Below are 20404 nucleotides of genomic sequence, written 5' to 3' on the forward strand. Positions count from 1 at the left end.
CGTGGGGCCCGCACCTATGCTATGCCGTACGCGTGACGAAGATTTCACCGGTGTTACGCATACTCAGACGATTGCACGCGCGCGAATGCTAGAGAGGGGTCCTTAAATCCCTCCTCTTCCGACACTCACCCCTATCAAACCACGCAAAACACCGAGCATTAACGCACACGTACGTCAGCCACAGTGATATCCGAATGTACTAAGGGAATAGGGCGGATTCCGATAAAGATTCCCCGATCTCCACGGAGACAACATTCGGCAAGAGAGTTTAAATGGTTTCGAACAGGTGTAGCATTTTTCGTATTAATGGCTTTCGTGTGAATTTTTATAGATTATTTAGCGACTAATAGGTTTAATAATAAAAACTTTCGCGATAATAAAGCGACTTTTTACAAGCAAATTTTACGAATTAACTCTGTTTACATCTGATAAGTGCGAAATGCATCGTTACAGATCCTTTGAATTATATGCACGAACTTGAAGTCTTTTAATAAACATCTTGAGTTCACCAGGTACGTGCATATTATATTATATAACAATTTCATCGAGATAAATTTCTGGCTTCCGAAAACTTGAACGCTAGCCATATGTTCCAAACTTAAGGAATATTCAGAAAATTTTTTTTTATTATTATTTAATTTGTACTTTGTAAAGTGCAACTTTGTAAAATTTTTAAACTATTTGAAATCCGAGTGGTATTTATATTAAAAACTGTAAAAAATTCACCACGTAAACGTAGTTAGTTTAGCGCGTTAATAATACTGCGATCTTTTAAATAATATCTTCAACATAACGAAAAATCAATAACAGATGTCTCTTAATTTATAAAAATTGACGAGTAAAAGCGCTACATAATTTTCATTTAATTCGATACTGTAAGTCTTATCAGAGTCCATAAACGAGTAGTGCCATGAAAATATTATAGGAAAATGATCGTTTAGGGTAAAGAAAATTTCCAGCGTGTAGCAAAATATAGCGAACAATAAACGCAATACCATGACAGGGTATCGAAGGAACGGGGTTCGTGGGGGATTAGCAATTTCTCCAAGTGCAGCTGTATTACATCCCTCGGGTATGATATTGCCCCCTGATACCAATCGATACTGCCATCGATCACTAGCACCCCGCACTCAAAGTCGAACTCTTTCCTTGGATTTCCCACTCTACAAAAAGGCTCTTTGATTTCTACAATCCGATTGTTAACTCTTGAATAAAGCTCTTCACTATGATTATTAATGATTTATCGTTCAGTAAAATATAATACATTTAATACAAAACATGAAAATATTACAGAATTAAAAGAATGATAAAAAGAAGAGATGTATTATATGTATATTCTGTATAACGTGACTATTTTTCCCCATTGATTAAAAATGATTCATTTATGATATTTTTATACATAATTGCTTATGTTTTATTATCCCGATACGTGGTTTATTATTTAACGTTACGATAAAACGTGTGAATTAATTCAAATCGTGATTGTTATTTCAATATATTTTATACCTATGTTTCCGTTCTTTGTTTCTTTTATTTCGAAAACGCTGTTGACAAAATAATGCGTTCTATATTATTGAACAATATAAATTATTTCAAAACAATTTCGTAGAATATTTTGGAAAATTTCGCATATGGTATATTCTGTAAAATATCACTAACTTGTTTATTACAACACCACTGATTGATAAATATGAAGATCACGAGATAAGAATATGGTAAATAATTTTAACACTCGATAAACATTGCGGACTACCCTATATAAGTAAGTAGTTAGTTGAATTGTCCAAATATCCTACCCATAGCGGTACTGCGTAGTCCAACTCTATTTTAAACTGGCTATAAGAAAGCGGTATATTAGAAGCGCGAAGGTCTAAAGGAAACAAAATATCACGTCACGTACGAGTTGTACATCCTGCGAAGCCGAAGCATGATCCCTGACCTGACATCCAGATGGACCACGAGGGAACACGACACTTCTTAACGCAAACAATTCCAGCTGTGACTGAGGAAAGTGTGAAGATGTCCAGCCTAGTTCAGAAAATATTCTTTGCCGCGAAATACGAGAATAGAAATGATATTCTGTGCTCTTAAGACAAAACGTGTATTTTCTTCAAATAGTATAGTTTTATTATTTTTAGGATAGATACTTGGAAAGAACGGTTTGAAAATTTTCTGGGGACTTGCTATATTATCTAATCACAAAGTTAACGTGCATTAGAAGCAATTAGTGTTCTAAAAGGGTTAACTTCGAGGAATCCTATGTTATCGTTAGTGGTTCGAGTGTTATTTAAAGGAGCAGGTTCCTGGCTAATGACCATAACAACAAATGTACTTTCTAGCTTTCTGAATAGATTATCCTACATAAACAAAGGACGTGTTTAAGAACCTTGTCTCATGATTAGAAAGTTTCTTTTTTTTTTTATTTGGTCGTCAATTTACAAGCATTGAGAATTTTAAGTAACTTCATTTGGCGTGGTACAGTAACTTGGATTATAATAATTTATATTATGTTTGATTCTAGTTGAATTTAATGCTTCAATCTAAAGGGTATTTTCTTTTTAGTCTGCGGGTCTGATCCGACGTGTCGAGTGGTTGGGTGACTAATGGGTTGAGGTGGTTGTTGATTCAATGATTAGAAAGTAACTGAGATTTAGAAAATACGATTTTCTTCAAACACAACCAAACATGGAAATATTTAATGAATCATCATTCATAGACACTGATTCTAAAAATGCATCACCGCGTAATGAAATCGGTTTCTACAACCTCGTTTGATTAAACCCAAGATCTCATGACTTTGAAAATGAAGCTTTGTACAAATCTTCACTATTACAAAATGAAATATAATAAATCCTTCCAACCGAGCATTCTTCCGGTACGTGTCCTGCAGCTTTCTTTGGCTCGCACAATTCGTTATCTAGCAGAAGTGACGAAACTTTTCAAGCTTTAAAAAGCTGCACACTGCATAGGTTTTCTCTTATTCTACACCAGAACGTGCCGAGTGTTACCAGATTTCATCTGGTCGGATTCAGGTCGCGGTATCGTCGATCCATCTGTTCCTAGATCTGTCTACGATTGTTCTTCGTCACGTAACGGCCTTCTTTTTCCCGGTCACCGGTGAACTGCACGTGGTACACAGACTGCCACCATTTCTTCCTGACGAGTACAGATTTCCTTCCAAGAGAACATTTCATTTCGCAATATATCGTATACATTGTGACTCTTACTAATTTTTAGACACTTTATATTTGTTTATAATAGTTATAAAATGTTGTCGAGTGTAAAGTGTTATAAATCAAATAACGATGTTATCATAAAAGAAATGATGCATTGATTATTTAATAAAATTCGAATATTCTAGAAAAATACTATACCTTTCAATCGTTCTTAAATTTGCTACGAGTTTTTTGAACAATCCAATATCAAAGAACAATTAATTCAATTGGATAATAGTAATGTTTCAATATTAATAAAAGTCATCGTATTTCAACGTATTAATGCAAATGCAGAATTTTTCTATTTTTTCATTTTTCAATTGCTTTCTTCACTATGAAGCTGGATGTGTTGTGCTGTTTATCGGTGACCAGTGACACGTGGCGCACACGCCGGTCTCTTTAACCTAAAGATCGGCATCGTTTCTTCCTTACGGGTCCAGACTACCTAAGATTTCATTTCGCAATATTCCCTATGTATATACTTGGTGTCTGTTGTACACATTGCGTTTGCCACCCAAAGCGAACGGTTCCTGGCAATCGTGGCAGGTATTGTCCTCGTTCTGAATTTGCATTTAAAGCCTAAACAGTCCTGACGGGGCGCCTGAATACAGGACAATAGAGGTTTGGCCCTCCTGGACGCCAGACGCCGCGCCGTGTCTCCTGCTGGGTCAGTATTTTTTCTACCTATCAGAAGGGATATCTTTTAGCGTCCCAGCTGAAAAAGGGACTCTTCCTTTTCGGAAAGGATGTTTGAAGTACGCCTCGACGGCAATCCTAATTTCTCCGTAGACACAATTAGTCCCTTTTAGCCTCCAAGTGTCACACCGTTGGTTTTGGACAGTGTCCCTCAATCTTTTTTCAAGACTGAGATCAAATAATGCCTGACTTCCCTGTATATTACATCTTTTCTCTTTCATTTGTTAAAAAAAAAATTTAATTCTACCAAATGTCCAAATTGGACAAATTGTGAATACAAAGTATTAAATAAAAAAAAAAATTTGTTCAAAATCAGTGTTACATCATTAACACACTCGCGATCCACAAGATGTACTTTATCTCGTTTGTCATTATTATAATTGAGTATGTCATTCGAAATTAACATTATTCTGATCGTGTGCGTAATATTTTAAATTAAAATTATTCTCAACGTATCATTCTCAATTCATATCGACATTGTATGATCTCAAGTCGATTGTAAAGCGATGAGCAAAATTATAAATAAAAATTGTAATCTTATGAATCATCGTGCAAGTTGGGAACCCAAAAACAAAAGAAATACCTTTGTCAGCAACGACTTCCTCCTTTTCATTTTCCATCTATCTTTTTCTATCTGTTTACCGGGTCTGCGGAAAATTGGAAAAACAAACAACGAAGAATGAGGACGACTACTAGATGAGTGTATAGGAGATAGTGGATGGGAAATTGAGTCGTTAGGAGACCGATAGGCCGAGCCCAGTCTCGGACCTCGTAATTTTAGGTACCTCAAGGGGCTATTCGGAAGCGAGCAGCGGTTGATTGGTCTGTGACGAGACCACCCTGTTAGTTGTTGGAAAATAGCGTTAGCTTTCATTCCACCTTAACGAAGAGAGCCGCGATAGTTCGCTGGAAAGCTTCGACGCCGGGCGAAACGATTACGCCAGCAGAAATCTGATTATCGCCTTCATTCGCTCGTGTAAAGCGAACACACTAGTCAAAGTGAATCGCGTGTCGTTTATCTTCGAATAACGGAGCATTTCCACAGCAGTTGTTGTCTGTTTTTTAAATTATGCAACTCGATTGACGCTATATTTGCCTGTGTTAGGTAGATATATGTGTACATTTGCGTATAAATAATAATAATAATAATAATAATATGATGATGATGATGATGATGATGATGTGAAAACATAAAGCATTGTAATACAGTACAATACAACGTCACTATTCTACTCGATTGCTCATTGACGACTTACAAATTTCTTACTATTCTACTTTTTACTTTACAGTATTAACGATAGCTGCTATGTCCCGATTACATTAAAAGCCACATTTACGTTCGATTGTAAGATGTTGTGTTGGATAAATGATATAAGAATGTTCGATGAATTAAGTTTGTAGAATAGGGTGGAAACGAAATGTAGGAGCAGAATTTTGTTATGCCACTCACGATTTCTGATAGCGAAGGAAAATTGCATTGCCGTGCGACGATCGTATTTAAGCTGTTCAAATCTGAATTTGTTGAGCTGACGCAAAAATTATTTTTATTTCAGGAATTTTTCGCGATTTCAGTAATTTATTTTCATATTGTCCGGAAATATAAATAAAACATTCTGCATTTAAGCGCGACTTTAAATGAATAAATAATTAAATAATAATAAATTATACATTTCCATAAGCTTTTTCCCCATTAATCTTCAAAAACAACAATACAAACAACGATTACTTAAGCTCATTGAGCAAAAATCTCCAATTTTCCCAAAATTATTCAAATAGCTACTTCAACTAATATAGTCTAATAAGGATAATTATAACTATAGGAGTTAAAGATAAACAAAGTCCTCACTTTGTGATAACCCTCGTTAAGTATACCAGAAAAGTGGTTTGGACATTCGTAATGGGGCTATTTTGGCTCAGTTAGCAGAAAATTGCTTCGATAAACACTAGTAAGGACAAGTCTTTGGACTCTCCAGGTGATCTCGTTCGGATAAACGCGGGACGGCTGCACAAACAGCTTCAGTACTCGATTTAACATAGCGAAACGTTCATGTGAAATGGTCGATTGAAAGCAGGTAAAATTCTCTATAAAGCAGGCCAGATTTAAAGAGGCTCGCCCGTTTAGCCTACAATGGCTTGTTGCGGAAGTGCTAGCTCGATTGTATTCCTTGCTCGATGTCCTCGAAAGCGGACTTTATTCGCCTTTCAACCATAACGTAGAATAATATTGCGAGGAAGACCCTGCTTTCTCAGTCGCGTGGATCTAGTAACCTCTTGGAATTCTTCGCATCTAACTACGTTTCTTCATTCAATGTGTTCTTTTTTTCGTGAAGAAATAGTTAAATCTGTTGTCTTGAAAGATATTCTTTTATACCTTTATTATGATAAGAAACCTGTAATATTTGTAGTTTATTTATTTTATTCTTTCTTTTTTGGCTATGTCAGGAAAATGAATTACAGTTGGCTTGTCAGATTGTTGCTAATAAAATTTTCCTCCTTCTGCTGTCTTTTTTTCATTGAATAATTTTTAGTGAATGAATATTCTTGATTTTCCTAAAGAGAAATATAAAAGGGGGGAATAACAAAAAGCAATTTACCTTGATTGATATTTTCGGATTCTTTTAGAATGTTTTGTAGTTTTTTGGGAAACACAGCAAATATATTTGGTTTAATGGTATTGGATTTATATTGAATTTCAAAAAACTGACAATCCCGCGAACGATTACAAATTGTTTCGAAGAAGGAAATCAGCTTGCAAGCGGGATAGTACATCGAATAATCGTTCGTGTCAATTAAAAAGACATTAGGTCGTGAATTCTGACGTTCCCGAGAAACTTAAAAAGAAATCGAAGCAGGGATGCGGCAAGGGCTAAGTTAAAACCGTAAAATCATTTCAACATTAAAGCGACTGGCTCAACCACATGTCGTGGGAGATGAAACTTGTTTGCGCGAACCTTGGAAAATCATTGGTGTTTGAACGACTCATAAATAAACAAGGTAACCAGATGATCGCGTGAGGATGATTCTTAGAAAGAGACATCCGGTACTGATGTTATATAAAATATAGGTTGAGATTATGTGATTTTCGAAGTTATTTCTATTCTTGTCGCTTTCCATATATCAAAGGGCTGAAATTAGAGTTCCAAATTCAAAATTTATGTGCTTTTGTCTTCTTATCTTCATTTATTATATACATTTCCCTATTCTATGAGAAGTCAGTGATGAAGTAATATGTAATCGTTTCATTATGTCATTCATTTGTTTCTTTAGTATAAGTTCTACTTCTTATTGTTTTATTGTATTTATATATTTCTATAAATATTATTATCTATTATATGTATATTAGTTAGATATTATTACTTTAATACTAACTTGTCGACGTTCAAATTTTAGACTGCTTTAAATATAGGTAATATATGATTTTCAATGTTGCAATGTGAAAAAATAGAAATTCTCTTTCTAATTAATTAAGTTACAGTATTCATACAAAATTTTAATATTAATTTTTCTATTGTCGTTTCTATACAGATTGTTGAAAGTTAAAGATTTAATGCTGAAGATATAATATATATGTTGTATAGATTATCTCACAGATTTTTAAATTCGACGTTCGATGTCTTTAGAGAAACTGCGGTATTTGAAAAATGTATCATTTCCGCTCTAATATCCGCAATATTTACGCCCGATCTATAATATATTACGAAAGTAAAGATCCAGATTTGCCCATCATTCGAGTGTAAAATGCTAAATGAAGCGAAGAAAACTTTTGATAATATTCTTCGTTCAACGTTAATGGCTCATACTAAATTTCTTTAACATTTCAACCGATAACTTCCATATATCCATACTTTTTTGAATCCCAATACCAAATTTTCATCAAGTAACAAATAATAAAAAAAATAAATCAATACGGGAAAAATGTACAAAATCAGGGAAAAGATTTAAAGAAAATAAAAAAAAAGAGGAAGCCTGTGAATGTATAGAATCCTTCAAATTTACTTACACGACGTCTCGTCCGTGTCTGTATTAGTGGAGCGCATCAGTGTGCATCGTATGTTAAAATCGTGTGTACGTACCTGAAACAAAAGAGAAACCATTCGTTAATTAAAAAGATGAAATTAAAATACAATGCGAGTAATATAATTACCAACTCATTTAATTTCTCTCTAACATTATCATAAAACATTCTCAAAACCTTCCTCGAAACTACTGCTTACTTTTCGCTAGAGTTCATTAGTGTCCATTATTATTAAAATATTATTGAAATTCTAGTTAACTAAAACGTTATTTATGCAAATGAAAAATTGCGATATCAGTTGCTACATTTTGTGAAATTTTCTAGAACGGCTTTTGTTTGATTTAACATGACGAATATTCCCAGAAATGTGGATAATCATCAATAAATAAAAAGTTTGATCAAACTTGGCAATTAATGGTTGAATCTTGTTAAATTTAATTCTAATAAAAAAAGAATTAAATTTTATCAGCTCGTATAGATTCCAAATGAACATACAATTCTTTTTACCATTTTCCTTAACCTCATTCACGACTAGACTTTGTCAATAATGAAAGATATTTAGAAATGCTTTCTTCATATCTTAAATCAGACATCTCAGACCTCTTTCCTCGGTTGAGTATTTTAGATCAGAACTAAGATCACCGAAAGCTTCGAGGCCACCTATATAGCTTTACCAACTTTCTTCGTCATCAACGTGTTTCCAGTAAAAATGTTAAATCTCCACTAACTACGAAAAAAATGGTTGTTAAGCTTAAGTATATTTAAGAGGCAATACGTGTTTGGGAGAGAAACTTTAAACTTTCCTCTCCCGAATCGATGACTGGACCTACCCCTGCGCTGTCACCATCAATCTTTAGGGTTGGTGAATGCTATGACGTAGGGTGACAGAGGTTCTAGTTGCCGCGCTCTCACCCCCATGACGCTGAAACTTGTGATTATTTATAGTATCTCCTAGTGATAAACAAATTTTTTGTTCTTTGACATGGATATTAATTATTAGACTACGGATCTTTATGCATCTATGAAAAATTTACAAACGCAAAAACGCACAGAATGTACATAATATACAGAAACATATAAAAGCCATTATACATTGTAACTTTTAATACGTAAAACGAGTCTTTAAATTTGCATAAAAATCCGTAATTTATTAATTGCCTGCATTTATCTATAAATTCTATTGTATCATGTAAAGGTCGAGTTAACCAGTTTGGCCCCTGAGAGAGACTCATAATACGCGCACATAAAGAAGAAACTCACAAATTAAAGAAAACAGTCGTAACAAAAATAAGTAAGAAAAGGCACTAATTTACAAAATGACAATATGACTGTGTGCCTTGATAGCAATCGCTATAATAATAGCAATAATATGTACTAAGACAATCTAAATCCGTATGGTGTCCGGTGGAGAGTTTGTGACTCATGCAAGCGAATTCTACACACCTCAGATTAAAACGCAACCCCTGGCGATGTTAATTCGTGTCTGGTTCTCCCCCATCCTACATTCAGGATGTGAACCCTCTTGCGCGTGTTGCCGTGTTGCACTTTGCGAATAACCACAATGGCGCGACAAAAAAATTCAGACGAACGCGCGTTCTCCCGCGGGTTTGCCGCGTGAAAAAGAGGGTGGCTTTTTCATTTTGCGGTAAGAGGTTCCTTCTCTACCGCAACGGAATGAAAACGGTGCAAGCCGCGCGTTAAATATTCGAGGAAGGTACTAGCGGCGCTTTAAGAAAATATGGATCGAAAAATGAATCTTTCATGCGAATTTAAATGTCTCTAGAAGTATTATAATACTTGTAATAACATGTATATCGTGTATAATGTGTATTATGTATAACGATTTTGGAGCTGAATAGTATTAGTCGTCGAAATGTTTGGTTCCTCAACTGGTTTCTTATTTGCATTTCGAAATATGTATCTATCTGTTAACTGACTTTCTGGGAGATTTCATCGATCATAAAAGTATGAACTTGCATAAAAATTCCAATTATAACACAACATTGCTAATATTCTGAAACCTTCACCAGTTAAATTTCCTTAGTTAAATAGAAATATAAAATTACATAAACGTTGTCAGTCAAAGCACGAGAAACCGAGCAACCCCTATCCCGATTTTTTCCTAACAAAATCACTTCACCTGAACACAGAACCTCCACTTAACGCGTAAGAGAAAACACTCGACGTGCAAAAAGTCAGAGTGCGATTATTCCGAGGCATCTCTTGTGTTAACTGGAGTCTCGAGGTCAGAGGCGGAATGAAGAGCGTGCACGCTTCAACTACGCTAGCCCCCGTGGCTCCTTTGTCTTTCGGCCGGTTTTCGGCCTCGGCTTGAACATTTCGTTGCGCGCGGGTTGCCGGGCGTAAGCGATCCTCAAGTTCGAACGACGACGAGCGCACACAATGCACCTGTTCTCGCGCAACGAGCTTCGAAAGCATCTCGAGGGCCGATGTAGCAGGTGACCGCGAGCACGTACATAACTTATCCCCCTTAAAGTGGTTCCCGTGGCAGCGTTAGCTCTGGGAATAAAGGATACCGCCCGCGGTTCTACCGGGCCAGCACAACGTAAATCAAAATTACTTCCTCGGTTAATTGGCTTTCCGGCGAACGTCCACGGTTTTCGTCTCGTTCAACGATTTGCTTCCTCTTCGATTTCGATTGAAAGATGCTGAGAGGTTGATGAGAGATATTGGTAATCTTTATTCTAGTTTTTACGGATTTGGATATTGGTTTATTTATCAGGAAGCTTAGAATGGTTAAACTATGCTGTTTAAATAAAATTCAAATTTACACGCGAAATATTCCATTTACATTAACATTCAAAATATCCAGTAAACAACACTTGTTTTTGAAACATAAAAATTTGTAAGAAATTGTAATCTAAATTCCAATCTTTCCTATCATTTTAGTCTCGACTCGATTCTCGTCCTATCTTTAGATCTTTCTATCAATCTTTCTCACATCCAATAAACAAGTCACATAACGAAAAGTGTAAAAAAAGAAATGAAAATGATAAATCTCTTTTGAAATAAAAATCGAAATCCCTCTTGAAAAGAAGATACTTCTTTCCCATGAAATTCCAAACATTTCGATAAAGAATCATTTCTATAACAGTAATAATGATGATGCAGAGAATCATATGCCCGGGGGGTTTGTTTTTCCCAAGTGAATCACGAGCCGCATTATTCAGGAACAAGGTTGCGATTGTTCGTTAAAAAGTATTTAGAGAAGTTTCGCCGGTATTATTTTCTCATGGTCGTGGATCGGATACGTCTTCAAGAGAAGGATCGACCCTCCCACGAATGACTCGACCCTCCGGCGAAGGTCATTACTAGCAGGTAGAATGACGGGTACCTCGACGAATTATCATGATCGTGGCTCGCCTCGAGATCGCTAATCGATTCGCGTAACAGTCTAATCCGAACCGCAATGACTCATGCCACGGACCGATAATTACAGGCCGAAAAGGGATCGTTAGTTCACGGGAAATTGCGAGGATAGAAGAGCTGCCATTCCACAGAAATTGCCCTTGGGTTTCGCATCAGTTTTGCCACTCTCTTTCAAAACACATGCCTTTTCGGTGACGTACTACGTTTTTCGTGTAATTGCAGATATTAAGTTTACGATTAAATATAATGCTGTAGGATCTTATACTACAATTAGTTTATTTACAATAAATGGATTAAACAGGAAATGATAGTTGTTTAACGTGAACTAATCACAACAACGTATTATAATTAAGACAACTAGATAGTTAACTATCGTCACCACGGATCCAATGCTTTCTCGACAAAGCTAGCAACACTCTCTCGACAACGCAATTCGCACTCCCTAACTTGCAGATTTACACTCTCTGACTTCTCGACTAACACTGCTGTTAATTTGTTTATGTCCCTTAGCAATGCCTTGTCTTTTGTCTTAGCCTCATCTCTTTTGTTTTATCCCCACCACGCACATGTTCCGCAACCGCTTGTTTATAGTTCGCCCGATACCCCCCAGGTCCCTCGTCCGCGATACTACAATACCAAATAAAGGTAATATTATAACTGCTAAATTACGTAAAGTATTTACTCTGAGTGAGCGTATACATAATATTGTTTCGTTTTGTTCGATCGTTTCATTATAAACTAAATATGATAAAATTAAATTCCTATAAGTGACATTTCTTCTTTATGTCGCTAAAATTTTTTACCTTCGATTATGATCCCATGTATTTGTAGAAAGGTTGATACAGGCTGAAACTTTTCTCGCTAGAAGCTTCGAATTATTTTCAATATTCGCGTGTGCACATGTACAGTGAGGCCTCTAGCGAGAGAATCACCCTGTATAATCACAACATTTCATTCCTTTGCATCGCTAATAGCCCATGCAAGCGTTTGATGCGACTATGAACAACAAAAAAGAGGGAAGAGAAAACTAAAAGTAAAGGAAATGAGGTGGTTCTTAGCACGACACCTGTTGAATACGCGTGCACGCGTATATAATCTACCTGTTCCTGGAGGACCGACAATTACTTCATCGTCGCGTGGAGCATCGTGTGCATCGAGCGTCGAACAGAATGACCGGCTTGTCTTTCAGCGGTGATAGCGATCTGACAAACCATCGGACGATGTTGCGGACAAGAACGCGCGTTCGAAGCGACGTCGTATATATCAAACGATCGATATTTAACGCGTGAGAATGCCGATGAAACGAAAGCTATAGTCCCGTTTATCCTCGTTCCGGCAGCTATCAAGGTCAGGCGTGATCCTGCCACGTCATATATCATCGTTACCAGGCCGGAATACCAGTTAAGGGTTAAAAGCTGCCTTTATCAATCCTGAACCGAGCCCCCGGCTCTTTCTCATACGTCTATCGTCTCCTCCGGTCGGACGTGCATTTCCATTAATCCTCCCCGTTGCTATAAGCAGAGTTTTAAAGCTACGAGGATCACTGTCTTCACCAGATATTTTGACAGTGAAGAAACGATGCTCGTGTTAAGGGATATTGGGCGAGAGTGCTTTGGTTTGACGTTAGATGGCAAGGTTGTTAGGTTGTAGGTGTGTTGAAATGATGTTTGGTGTGTTAGGAATGATGTTTGCCAGTGATTAGAATTGGCATATTTAACATAAATTATAGAATGCTATAGAATATTTAATTGAAATTATATTGAACTAGATAATAAATCCATCTTTCACTATCGTATGGATTACAAAAGATGTTATAAAAATTATTTCGAGCATGTAAGAAATATATCTGAACTTTTTGATAGAAGATATTGATAGAGGAACTTTATGCAGGATTTATAGAGGAACGAAATAACTTAACTTGATTGGATTTTATCATTTTTGTTTGATAAAATGTAGGTAATCTTATAACCAACCTAATAGAATATTATTGAATCTTTTCTCTCAACTTTGGTGCTATTGTATTTCTTCGACAAATTAGCGTCGGAAGTATTACTAATAAAATATCGTAAAAGGTCTGTGATAGCACAATACAGTAACAAAGTAGCAATTTCTTTCACAAGAAGAAGCACCGGGTTAGCGAAAGTATCGCAGTTCTATTTACCTTCTTTCTTACCCCACCCCGAGTATCGAGCCGCTTCCTGGGGGCGCATGAAGTATACACAACCCCTTCCAACGATAAGAAACAGGACGCAGTTCAATATTTGAGTAGCTCGTGTTTAAATCCCCTGTCGGGGTCGGAATCGGAAACGACCCCCCACATAGTGACGAAAGCAAATTATAGGTAAGCTCTCGATACAAATCCTAGCTTGACCTCGCAATTGCATTGACGCTGGCTGACCGATGATGACGACGGTTCAACGTCTGCCTAATGGACGTACTAATCGACGTTAATTCGACGACAAGCCGTACGAAGGCACGTAACCGTTTAAACGAGGCTTATTGACAAGCTACGTACTTACGCACGCGAACAATCCTTCTGTTTGTTAACTGGCAATAAGATTAAATACGTTCCTTGATTTCTCGTATTGACAAACCATCCAGTTTTTTATTGATTTTCTAACTATCCGTTGATTGGATACTTCACAGCGATTGTTTATAGAACGTTTATGAAATGCTTTCAATTTTAAATCGAAATTTTGAGGTATCGGCTTGTAACGCATAGTTGTAACATATGTACTACATTCGTCCTGTTCCTATGTTCTTTGTATGAACGGAGAAAACAAGATGAATACACGTTACGATATAAATGATCAATGTTTGGCGAAATTTTTAGTAGTCTCGTCGAGATTCAATGGAGATTATTCTTTCGTTTTTCTCTAATAAAGTAAAATTCCTCTTCCTCAATTCGTATCCATCACGTCTCACGATCGTTGCTTTAACCGATTCTGGCACTCGTGTTATTTAACTTTCTATCGTAATTCTATTTATCGTAATCGGTTGATCGTTTGTTTGATAATTTGATTTATCGCATCTTTGCTGTATAAAACCAAAGGCAATATTTTTGAACGAGAGTGTACACCTTTTTAACCTAACGAGGCACCACCGATATAGTCACATGCCATGCAACCGTGCGAAGAACAAAGAATGTCCCTTATACACACGATCCCGAAAATATCTTCACGTATTTAGGTCACGTCAGTTATGGTCGGTAATCGCGTTGCGTGCATACGTTTCAACAATGAAACGGACGATCTCCGGGAAAAAGAGAGGAATCCGTTTAGTCACGGTATCCGAGTGTCCTTTTCGATGAAAAAGAGCGGCCAGCCGTGTTAGAAAGGACGTCGCTTTATCCGTAGCCAGGTTTATAGGCAGTTTGATGGATATAAAAGTACCACTTTCATCCTCCATGGGTCTCTTTACCGGCGCGACACACGACCGATCCACTCTCTCTCGTCAGAGTCTCCGTAATCGGTTTTGCGAAGCATCGCGTGGCATCTGCTTGCGAGATTAGCGCACGCGATCGGACCACTCTGCTTCCTGAAAAATTTATGAGCAAACCCAAGCGACAAAAAGAGAGGATCGAACGACCGCTGTCCCTTCTAATACGTAACTACGGTGTATCACTTGCGAAAATCTCGTTGCGCAGTTTTCTGATCGATACATCGCTATAGGAATGTCGTTTATTGAACAACCGAGAAAGTGATTTCATTAGTGTAAGTTGCGGTATAAATTGTACTACTTTCGATCAACGGCGTAAATTGATAACTATAGTATATGTATATAGTTTTGGTATAAAGTTCTGACCAATGTCGTGAATTAAAAATTATGTTATTATTCAGCAATGTTTTCCTACCAATTTTAAAGATAGGAACTACACCAAATGTAAAACATCGGACAGATTTACACCGAGCTCTTTCCAAAACACTACGACTAATTGCTTTATCCCGCTTCCAACTCTCGTCAAGCTTATTCCCTTCGAAGAAACGCGTACGCGGTGCTAATTACCGCGACGATGGCCGTAAGAAAAATAGTCGGGAAGCTACTCGGCTCTTTTCGTCGCGCGGTACAACTGTCTCGACTCCAATGCGATGGAGCGTTAAAACGGTGGAAGAATAGAAGAAAAAGAAGGCGAAAAGAAAAGGAAGGAGGTCGATACGTTGAAAAAAGAGGGTGAGGCCATCCTCTTGGTTCTCAACGGCAATCGTTACGTACGATTTTCCACGCGAGTCCCGAAATAAAAGGAGCAACCTTTCGTCGCAACCCTTTCACCCATGGTTTGATATTGCGCTCTTTCGGATGTTCGGGAGAGCTGAAAAAAAAGCTCTATAGTTCTTTCATCCAGTTCTCCGTCGACGGGACGAAAACGAAAATTGTCGAACGCCCCATTTGCAGCGGTGTTTCCGTAAATAGCTAATGGCTCGAGAACGTTGTTGAACGCTCGGTGTCGTGTTTCTTCCAAGCCAAGCCCTAAACTAACAGATCTAACTTCTCTCTCTCCCTTGCGAACGTGCTTTTCCTATAATTTGTCTTTCCCCTCTTGCTCTTGAGTTTCCGATGCGATTCTTTTGTACACGTGACTGTTATTCGAAACACGACACTCGGGGCAGTCTAAATTCTTACGTTATGTCCAAAGTTCCTTGGTGGTCCTTCGATGTATCAGGATTCAGGTTCTAGTTTGAGAGGGTTGCAATGAATCATTGGGAGCTTGTGCTGTTACTGGTTAATTGATAGTTCTCTTGGTGTATTGTAACGTGACATTTTGTGAAAGAAAGGTGAAGAAGCTTGAATATCATTTGTAAAAGCTGGCATAGATCAAATTCATTTTTGGAGGTTGCAACTCGTATCCTCTTTAAACTGTTCATGGGATTGGAATTATATATATATATTACATAATTGATAGCTTTATGTATTATAATTTATGTAAATGCGAATTAAGTGGTTGATGAAAACAAGAGAGGGAAAAGATATTGAATATTAGAAAAAGAAAAGATACGAGTGCTTGGAATAGTTTTTCTGGAGTTTATTTATTGGACTTCTGAACTTCAAACCAGAAAGATAAATTTAAGTTATCGATATGATGTATCTCTTAGAAGAGATTTTCTTATCGGAAGCTATAAACGTTCTCACGAAGCATTCTCATTATGCAATATTTATTAATGACCAATAACTTCTTGTCAACTAAACGCAATATTTTCGGAGCCCAAGATGTATATAATACATATAGGTTGGAACGATTTCGTTATCGTTGACAGGAGACATAAATCCCAAAATTCTCAGGCGTCAGCGGGGGAAGAGAAGGGGAAAATATAGCGCACACATCGTAGATTGTTTGTTTTAAAGTCGTAAAGTCTAGCAAAGCCGCGTCGAAATCTAGAATCGTAAAAATACGCTATCTGGAGGCTCAAACAGTAGAAAAAGCTATAACATTCTCGATCATAAAATTCAAGTACTACTTCCCGTTTTCAACAATCAAAACTGTCAGAAAATTCTGTGGACGAACTTCAATGGGACGAGATACAGCAAATTTGTCAATTTTGTGTGTTGAACCATAAATTTACGCCTTGTTTGCAGTACGATGGTGGTAGTTTCGATTTCAATTCATCTAACCTATCATTGCTTTTACTTGCCAGTCTTCGATCTAAGATCAATTTTGCTAAGATTGGTTGTGCGTGTCGTATTATTTCACAGACAAGTAATGGTAAAATACGTTTCTATCGTCGTGATACATTCTAACTAGTAAAACGTTACAAGAACCTAAAAACAAGCAGAGATGGCAATTAAATAAACACTCTCACATGATTCAAACATTTTCATTCAAAACTAAACCGATGCTAATCATATAAATCCGAGACTGAAGCGGTAAAAGCACGTTCACGAAGGCAGCACTTTAAATTCTCCAAGCTGGATCGTTGACTGGAACATCCTCGAGGACAAAGTGGTTCTTCTGGCTCGTTAAAAAAGGAGAACGGCCCGCAGAAAGGTGAGAATGGCCATGTACACAGGTCGCTAGCTATCGATTGGTTGCATCGTGCCTGACCAGAACACGATGTCCCAATTTTCGTGGTACAAAAGAGAGGATACATGTGTGGACAGGCAGAGCACAGTATAGCCAACAGCTTTTCGTGTTCTTCGATCGACCTCGAGCAGACATCGAGCAAAATATAGATAAAGAGGGAGAACAGACGCGAAATATCACAGAAGGTGTCTTTCCTTTTCCTCCTTTCCACTGTAGAAAAATAATACGTACCCGTTTTCGGAGATCACGATGGTCGATCTCTTTGATCTGTCAGAGGCACCTGGCACCACGGAAACTCTGTCATTCGTAATAATAACTCGACCTTCCATGAGAAGTCTCTTTGGGAGTCCTAGCTTATCTCCGGTTGCATCTTATTGCGAGATTTCGTACATTGTCTCGTCTTCTCTTTTCTTTCTTTTTTTTTTTAACGTTCGTGCTGCTTCCTGTTCAGGTTATACGTAGCCCCTCCAGTTTTATCCGCTTTCTTCTCGGTGAACATCTGCCTGACTTACTTCGTAAGTTCAAAGTGTTGGAAAATGCGCTACGAGTATGATAGGATTCTATTTATTTGAAATTCATTTGTACGGATGAGATTTTATTTAAAATATCTGAACTACATTTTATTTACAAGAATGAAATTTTATTTACCGTCAGTAGCTGATTGTTGAGATTATAACTGAATTTCTATTATCCAAACATTAATAAGCTCCAATTACACGAATGCTTAAGATGTGAACAACGGAGCAATGCTTTTTCTCGTTGCTTTCATTATTCACATTTTTCCTTGTTTAAAAGTTGTTTAAATTTTACAATACAAGTTATTCATCGTTCTATCGTCACTTATTTAAATAATGCTATTATATATTCTACCAACGTCCGTCTTTTTCGAGCTTAATACAGATATTATCAACGAACTGGTAATTCATTGTATAATTGCCAGGCCATTACAGTTGCATCAATCAGGCTTTGGATCGAGCCAGAGTGAGAGAGAACGGTTTAGCCCCCTGGAGCTGATCTGGGGCAGGCTTTCTCCGAACATAATTATTAACCTTAATTAGAGAGCAGATATATCTGCAGTTGCCGCACATTTCTGTTTTCATTATAGGTCACGATCATCTTTAGATCAGTGCCTGACAGTTCGAGAGAAATAATTAAAAGTATTAGGCGAATGAAAACTCAACCGAAGCGAATAGTCGTACTTATTTCGCAAAATTAGCTTAAACTATGGTGTTCATTTTTAAAGAGTAATTGGATTTTATACAGTTAGGCGAATGAATCATGATCAAGCGTGATTAAATACGGATAGGATATTTCTAAACGAAAAATAGAATCTATTATTAAAGCAAATTTTCTGATCGAGCTTTTCAATTAAGTCTCGAAGGATTACTGCTGAACCAAAGTAGATTAACGTACGGTGGATGCTCCTATTACGGATTACCCGGAGCCCTTACAGCAGAAACGAATTTCATACAAAATGGTGACTCAATGGATGGTAGGACGTTAAGAAAATTTCATTTATATTTTCATTTCATCTCATTCGCTATATCGATGATACCAGGTTTCTTTTACTTTGTCTATTTTCTTTCTTGAAAGTTTTAAGTTTCGAGTTAGAGGGATAGAAAACTAAAATATATTCTTCTTCTCTTTTCACATCGGTTTTTACAGATGTAAAAGTGTATCTGCAAAAGGATTACAGGAAGTTTAAAAAATGTATAAAGTTGTGAAAAAATTTGCAAACTCTGCTGGGTTAAAATTTCAAAATTGCAATATAAAACTGGGTTTACTGAAACTCTTCTGAGAGGTGGAAATGAGACTTCTTTCGTACGCAAAAAAGAAAAAAAAACACCGAAGGAAGATGTTTCCTATTGGTACACCATCCATACAATATTTTTCTTTCAAATAAAGTCTAAAAATTCGGAATTTAATGTAAAACGAGAATGAAACAGAGAAATTGTTTGAAAGGAGAATTTCTATAAACGATTTTATTAAAAAATCTTGCTAGAAACTCCACGGTATGTCGTCATATATCAAAAACGTATCAAAATGTATCATAAAATCTCTCAGAATGTTTCATGCGGCGATATTTCAGTCCAAATGAAATTATTTCAGAATGACAAATTATTTTCTCTTTTAGTAGAAGCGTTCCTTGTTTATAACACAGTTAGAACATTAAGCAGGAGCGTGTTTAACACGAAACCTCGCTGAAGCAACAAAAAACTATGCCAGCTCTCGTGACACGTAACGGTTAATAAGCTTTTCCAAGGGAAAAAATTTTCTCTGATTTAACGCGAATTGTTTCGAATCGAACAAACACCGAGTACTTTGCTTGTAATCGATGTTTTAAATCGGAATTAATTAACTGGAGCGTTAAGAGTGAAGTGCACGGAGCATCGAGGATAGTCGATCTTCAATCTTGGATGTTATAGGATAACGCTCGAGGAGCATGTCGAAATTCATAACTTTGATATTAATTATCCTATCCTGCGATATTCATCGACGATCGTGATCGATCATGAAGAAAGGATGATCGTTACGGGTCACTTATTACAATGCGATGATTCGTAACTTGAAATTGGATTCTTAAGTATTCTTGCAGGCATCTCTTTTTTCTTGTTTCCTATACTGCCAGTTACAAAATTGTACTGATTATGGTCGTTAAGAATGGCTGTAGGGTGCTAATACGTATGACTGTTAATTAGTAATGTACACGTTTATTTGTTTAATCCTCTTTACTGCTCCCCATTTATTTTTTAAATATTTGGAAGTGAAAAAACTCTCTGCTAAGATTCCAATTTTTTAGTTGCGACGACAAAAATTTTAATCTTCATAAATATTTATCCACAGTCTATTTATTAATATTATTCGTTTCGATGATGAAACATGATTCACGAATCGAAAGTTCTTCCCAGTTTCTCTGTACAATCTGTGAACTTTCCGTAAGGTAAAGTAACGTCTTATAAAAAAATAGGCAAGCGACCGGATACTTTTGAACGGTAGCGTAGTCGCGTTGTCGAGTATTTTAATAAAAACGCCGTTATTCGGTCTAAATTGTTATAGAGTGCGAGGCGTCGC

The 20404-nt window shown here is 36.8% G+C and overlaps 1 protein-coding gene across 7 annotated transcripts in view; it reads right to left on the reverse strand.

Annotated features, from left to right (window-relative positions):
* The window catches only part of LOC122573008 (teneurin-m), a 653565-nt gene that overhangs the window by 85804 nt on the left and 547357 nt on the right, over nucleotides 1-20404 (reverse strand). Inside the window, exon 2 of one of the 7 annotated variants that reach the window (XM_043738838.1) lies at nucleotides 7912-7984. The exons of the other annotated variants lie outside the window; for them this stretch is intronic. Within the exon in view, the coding sequence (XP_043594773.1) occupies nucleotides 7912-7948 (37 nt within the window). The 5' untranslated portion in view covers nucleotides 7949-7984. The remainder of the gene's footprint in view (nucleotides 1-7911; nucleotides 7985-20404) is intronic. 7 annotated transcript variants of the gene reach the window in all.

The sequence above is a fragment of the Bombus pyrosoma genome, linkage group LG11, assembly GCF_014825855.1.
Source record: "Bombus pyrosoma isolate SC7728 linkage group LG11, ASM1482585v1, whole genome shotgun sequence".
Taxonomy (NCBI): domain Eukaryota; kingdom Metazoa; phylum Arthropoda; class Insecta; order Hymenoptera; family Apidae; genus Bombus; species Bombus pyrosoma.